Genomic DNA, 6,670 nt, shown 5'->3' on the forward strand with positions numbered 1-6,670 from the left:
CTGGGCAGGCGTCACTGGTGTTGAAAGAACTGGGAACTGTCACAGCGTAATCGTGAAACACTAGGGGCTGGAAGGAGCCTTAGCACGGTTAACAGATTTAGCTGACCTCAGGGCCAGATTTCCCTAGGGAAATTCTAATGGCCAATTCCTGCCTCCTTACTTGGGTTTACTCCCCATGTGTACACTGGCATGAGATGGGGGGCGGGGGAGAGAGAAAGACCATCATTCTTGCCTTGCATCTCTCATCTGTGAGCAGTGCTATTGGCAGATCAAGGTCAGTTGTGAAGTAGAGCTTCTCTTCGAAGTCAGTTATTCATCACATTCACCAGCCTACTGGGGTTTTGTATTTTTCCAGTGTTCTGGACTTCCATGTGTCTTAGAGCCCATGACAATGACCTGATTACCAGTCACGTCTCTTTGGGTTTTACCCAAATAGTTTTCTCTTGGTTTTAACATTGCAAATGTTAGGAGGAAAAATGCTCTGAGTAATGGATTGTCTTAATGAGGAAATCAACCCATTTTTATTGTAGAAAGAAACAAACACATAGGTAAAATGATCATTTCATAGTCCCACCATCCATAGTTAACTAGTTCCCACCGAGTAGGTATCTTTCCAGATTTCTGTTGACATACATATGTATAAATACTTTTACAAAAATATGAACATACTATGAATATCTTGGTGTCAGTTTAAACCTGTATCTTGTACATATAGGTTTATATCATTAAGAGTGCATTACCTTCTGCTGTAGGAATTCACCAAAATTTCTTTAAATACCTGGTCACCAGACAATTTTTGTTGCACTAATATTTACACATTGTAAACTCACCTAAAACAACATCTTTGTACCTTTGTCTCTGCTATAATTATTTCCTTAGGATAGTCCTAGAAATGGACTTGCAAGGTCTAAGAGATTATGAGCATTTTTAAGGCTTTACAACATTGTCTTTAGGGTGTATTTGTTATATCTTGCTTCCAAACAAATTCCTCTGTGTAGCCAATCCCCAGTCTACAGCTTTCAGCACAGGTGAAGACAGCCAGGACACCCCAGTCGACACTCCTGCCCAGTCTGTCGGCCTTTAGGTGGTTGAGCAGCTGAGGCATGACCTGAGAAGAGGATGACAGAATTAGAGCCCTGCGCTGAGGCAGGGAGCACTGTCCGCTTTCAACAGACCTTCCTTGCCAGGGCGATTGCAGGGACCCCGGTCTTTTAATCTCCAGCTTTGACACTAAGAACCAATTACTGTTGGATATAGTCTTCACAATTCCTTTTTTTTACCCTCAGCAACAAGTATTACCTACCACTCTGTAAGGTTAGCAAATCCACAGTTCAAGAACATCTCTACCCAACCCAAATGGATTGTGATCCTAACAATTCCTTTTGAAAAACCATTTCTCTTAATGATTATATCCATCTGTTTTCCTAACAAATCCACAAACTAAGACCAAACCTCACTAAGGCCTCTAAAACGCTCCTGTCACAAAGTACAAAGACCTTAATTGCCATAACAAGAAAAGAAAGAGTATTTAAAATTACAAGGTAATAAAATGCAGACACTAAAAATAACGATGTAACCACCCTGGGAGGTGGGAAGATGGTCCAGATGGTATAAGAAACTACATTTAAATCCTCATTATTGCACGTGCCAGTCAATGGATAAGGTCTAAAAACTAGTAAACTGACAAGTTACCAGAAAAAGCATGTTATTTAGAGAACTACCAGATAAAACTGTAGACCGTTCCCTCCAGGGAATAAGCTCTTAGGTGGGACAAGGCACTTTCTGTAGTAACAACAGGACCCATGTGCATATATTACTTCGGTAAAGTTTTGGAGCATTTAATAACATAACTTAGGGTGATTACACATATTAAAATACTCATTTAAGGTCATACCTGGAATTCAAATGTTCTCTTGGCACCACAGGGGCAATATGGAATATCCTTTTCTTGAGGGATATTTTCACCAGAGATCCAGATGGGTGCAATCCCTCTGCCGTATCTGAGAACCTAAAATCAACCAGGACCATGTGCAAATCACCAACATCTCACCTAAATTTCCAGTGGTAGCACGTGATTGGATAATAATCTGGAGAGCCTTGATGGAACACTCATCCGAAACACAGTTTATACTGTTCCCCCCCAACTCAGACCTGGCACCGTTAATGCTTTTTCAGTGTCATCAAATCAGTTATTTTAGCTTATCTGACTCAGGATATCAAAATCCTATTTCATACATGGTAATATGGTTAGAATCTGAATCCTAGGGAGTATTTTGTGAGGGTCCCACTATACTCCTGTTTCTCCATTACCAGTTTCTAAATCCAAAATGCAGCCCAGAGTCTGTGCTTACTTTCACAGATAAAAGGAACCTCAGTTAGGGACCAAGGGTGTCTGGGTGGCTCAGTCGGGTTATGCGCCCAAATCTTGGTTTCAGCTCAGGTCATGGTCTCAGGGCCATGAGATGGAGCCTCCACACACTGCATAGAGTCTGCTTGTCCCTCTCCCTGTCTCCCTCCCCCTGCTCAGGCATGCATGCACGCTCTAATAATAAAATCTTAAAATTAAAAAAAAAAACTCTTCCTTTGCTCCCCCGCCCCCACTTGTGGGCGCTCTCATATATTATTTTCATTTTAAAGAATTTTAAAGGGACAAATACCAAGTAATACACAGTTGTTTAGATAAATACTACAGAGATAAATCATCAACAGAGTGGCTTTCCTATGTTTTGTTAAAAGCATATGCATTGCTAAAAACTACCTTCACAGTGTTTAGGACCTAGGTCTATTCTTAAAATATTCTTCTCCTGGATATTTATTTGACTCAGTGACTGCTTTATAGGAGTTGAGCTGAACTTTCTTGAGTGATTTAGGTTTACGGTGAATGTCTTTAAGGGGAATGATATTAACAGAAGAACAGGGATGAAGAAGGGAAACATTTGCTGAGCAGTTATTATGTACCTACATTCTTCCTTCATCCTCACAACTGACCTCTAATTTTTTCACATTGTAGATGCAATTACCTCAGAGCACTTCGTTTAACTCTAGGATCCAGGCTTCTTCCCAACCCCAAAGCCCATTTTTTTTTTCACAAAACCAGTGTCTGTGTTAACATGTCATGTTGGTTTTACAAGCAAAAGGTTCCTATTGGATAAATGGGCAAAAATATCTGTTCCTTTCTTTCTGCCACTGGTGCAAACTTCCTGTATTACAGGCAACATCTTACTCATCTGTCTCGGATGCCTTCTTTAAAATACAGACCCTACGTGATAAACAGTATAACCTGTAGTTTTTCAATAACTACTGACAGGATCAGCAGCCTATCTGTGTGAAGGACTCCTATAACGAGACTAGCTTTATAGTAGTTACTTCTCACGGACTGTACCCCAAAACCACCACCTGAAAAGAACACAAGAAGGAGTTGCAGGAGTTCTAGTTTACCTGTTCTGGCTCAAGGGCTATTTTAGTTTTAAACTTCTGGAAAATTTTATCTTCCTTGGATTCAAGTTTTGCCATGGAATCCAATTCTTCCTCAGGTGCTTCACCTGAAAAATATCAACACAACCATTACAGCAATAGGACTAGTCCCCATGACTTGACATTTCCTACATGCTGAGGGCAGGACATTTCAAATAACCAACTTAATGTTAAATCAGATAGTGAAAGCCAGATGTTCCCAAAGGCTTTCCCTATTTTAATTCATTATAGTGTTTCAAGACCATCTGATTTTCCAGGTACCCCACTTTACTGGACAGGTTCCTAGTGAGTGCTTCTCTTTAAATCTTCAAATGAAAAGAACAGACCCAAGTCCTGGGTTTAAGACTTGTGCCCGGTAGATGACAGGACACCCAACAAATGCTGAACCTTTTATTTTCACTACTGCCCTTAAGCTGCCTGGGACTGCCCTGGTTCTTCATGTCTCACACATGTCTTTTCCCAGCTGGTACACTCATTCAGCCATCACTCACTCACTGTGGACCTACCAGCTTGTTCTCTGCACACTCCTGCACACTCCTCTCCTGGAATCCCAGCTGTCTGAACCCCTGCTGTTCGCAACAGGATTTAGTCTGTGTTACATGTACCAAAGTATATTTTTGATATCACCTGAATATGAACTATAAACCAGTAAGCTGATACTGTAAAGTCTGATTTAGACTCTAAAACACAATTTTGTGGTAGTTAAGAGTTCAAATTCTGGAGTCAACAACATGGGAGCTCAAACTGCAGTTCTAAAACTTTACCAACTTTGGTTACATGACCAAACAAGTTACCCAGAAAACCTCAAATTCCTCACTTCAAAATGAGGTACAGTTTCTAACTCACTGTACTGCCTTCAGGATTTCAATGAGATCATGCACACATAGCCCTTGATGCAGAATAAGTGCTGGATAAATGTTGGCTACTAATCCTTCGCTTAGCTATCTGGCAGGCCTAGGCACTACATTAGCGTACCATTATCTAGATAACCTGTAAAATTGGGTATCTGAAATTAGCTGATGAAACATTTAAAGGGCCCCTGTCACCCGCCAAACACTATGCTAAGGGTCTCACATATTCTATATTGATCTGAGAAACAGATCTTGGATCTAGATGAACTTACCAAGTTTCCAGCATCCTGTGGAGGAGCCCTACCCAAATGACCACCTGGATACTTACCCTGACATGTCTTCATCAGAACCAGAATCTATCTGATATATATGCCACGGAGGAGAGGTACAGGAAGGATACTGTCAAATGACAGTGTTTGAAAATCATAGGCTACAGACTCCAAAGTGAGTTGACTTCCTGTCAGTACCTACCTCTCTTTTTGACATACTGAGCCTTCTCTTTCCAGCACTATATTTAATCACTTAATGAATAAAGTTCTAAAAGTGACTCCTTACCCATGCTCCCTGTAATTTCTGATTCATTTTCTTTTTCAACAACTTCAGATGTAATTTCATCTTCTGTTTCTATTACAATTTCAAATTCTGGAAAAAGGAAGCTGTGGTCTGGAATTGTTCCATCCAAATAATCTGAAACAAGAAAAGGTAACTAGCATCACTACTAATCCTTTAGGTTTAAAAAGGATCCAATAATTTCCCATTTCTAAGCTATATTCTATGCAGTAACCCTAGTAAATTAATACACGTGGTTCCAGCAATTTAGGTCATAAATTAAACATCAAAATTAAAGCAAGTCTGGGGCATATCTGAGCAGGCAAGACCTCACAGCTCCTCTTTCATAGAGGTGTTCATGTTACCAGTTACTAAAATTTTGAGAAGTATAATACCTTCTCTAATCTTAACTTTTATCCTCAAAGCAAAAAACTTGGGTTGACAGATGCTTTGAAACTGAGCTAAGACTTAAAAAGAGTTGACTCACCCGATTGTGTACAAGCCTGCTTATGCCCAAATCTCCAGTCTAGAGTCTGATGCTCCTTACTGCAGTAATGTGCCTTGTGACATCTGGAGCATGTTTTGGGGCCTAAACAGCCGCAGACCCTGCAGAGATGAGCACCAGACTTGAGCTGGAGGCACACAGACTCTCCCGTCTCTGGAGGATCCTCACAAGGTGGCTCATAGGAGTAAAAGTCATTTTTCCTGGGCAGCTGATTTCTAAAAACTAAGAGAAAATGAGAAACGTTGTAAATATCGTAAATAATACAGCAATCCAAATATTCGAGCCTCCAGTCCACACAGGACTGAAAAGACACTAAATTCTTAAAAAGAGAAATAGAAGGAACTTTTTTATTTCAGGGATCTTATTTTCTGAAAGGGGAGGAAAAAAAACGTGCACAAGCACAAGAAACTAGTTGGGTACCCACAACAACCTGAATCGGGTCTTTGAGCTTGTTCAAAATAATCAAATAGTGAGACTCACAGTTAAGTCACACTGACTGCAGAAATTCGGAAACACTACGTGGGCCCAGCCTTCTAGAAACCAATCTGTATTCTGCTGGTATAAGCGCGCACTCTCCGCACCCACTGGTCAACCCAGAAGCTGGGGCCCCGTAATGCGCCAGGCAGCGCGGCGGCCGGAGGCAGGGCGGCGGGCGCGGGCGCGGCGCGGGACCACCCCCCACTGGCCCCGGGCGCGGCGGCCGCTCACCGCGCAGGCCGGCGCAGCACGGCGGCGCCCGGCAGCAGAAGAGGAAGAGGCCGCGGTGGAAAGCGTCGGCACGGTCGGGCAGCGGCGCGTACAGCTGCAGCAGGAAGGCCAGCGGGCGGCCGCACAGCGCGCAGGCCAGCTCCTCGGGCCGCGGCAGCCCGGCCGCGCCCAGCCACGCCGGCCGGCCGCCCACCTTGCTTGGGAACTGCTCGCTGCGCAGCCGCCACGCCGGCGCCGCCTCCACGAAGCCCAGCTCAGCCGGCCCCGCACGGGCGGCCGCCATAGAGCGAGGGGAACCGGGCGCTCCCGTGGTTACGCTTCGCGGCCGGAAGGCGGAAGTTGGCCACCGGAAGGCGCGCAGAACGGCGTTTGCAGGGGGAGGAGGCGGGACTAAGGAAATGGCCGGACGTCAGCTCGCTGCATGCGTCCCTAACTTCCGGTCCCGTGAGGTGGGGGCGGGGTTAGGGTTTAGGGGTTGGGGTTAGGAATTTACTGTAATGAGCCCGGAAGAGACGTGTGTATGTTCACCAACTCCTTAACTGTGTCCTTAGTTTTGTTTTTTCCTCCTCTGCCTTTTGGACAT

The 6,670-nt window shown here is 43.8% G+C and overlaps 1 protein-coding gene across 1 annotated transcript; it reads right to left on the reverse strand.

Moving 5' to 3' along the window:
- Nucleotides 1-493: 493 nt before the first annotated feature.
- On the reverse strand, nucleotides 494-6,408 carry PDCD2 (programmed cell death 2). Its single transcript, XM_034992186.1, has 6 exons — nucleotides 6,088-6,408; nucleotides 5,362-5,601; nucleotides 4,881-5,012; nucleotides 3,439-3,542; nucleotides 1,895-2,008; nucleotides 494-1,108 (listed from the first exon to the last, which is right to left on the reverse strand). Exons 1-6 carry the CDS (start codon nucleotides 6,368-6,370, stop codon nucleotides 950-952), a joined length of 1,032 nt encoding a protein of 343 aa, XP_034848077.1. The 5' UTR covers nucleotides 6,371-6,408; the 3' UTR covers nucleotides 494-949.
- Nucleotides 6,409-6,670: the final 262 nt, after the last annotated feature.

This window comes from Mirounga leonina, unplaced genomic scaffold, assembly GCF_011800145.1.
Source record: "Mirounga leonina isolate KUSES-001 unplaced genomic scaffold, KU_Mleo_1.0 Mir_55, whole genome shotgun sequence".
NCBI lineage: Eukaryota > Metazoa > Chordata > Mammalia > Carnivora > Phocidae > Mirounga > Mirounga leonina.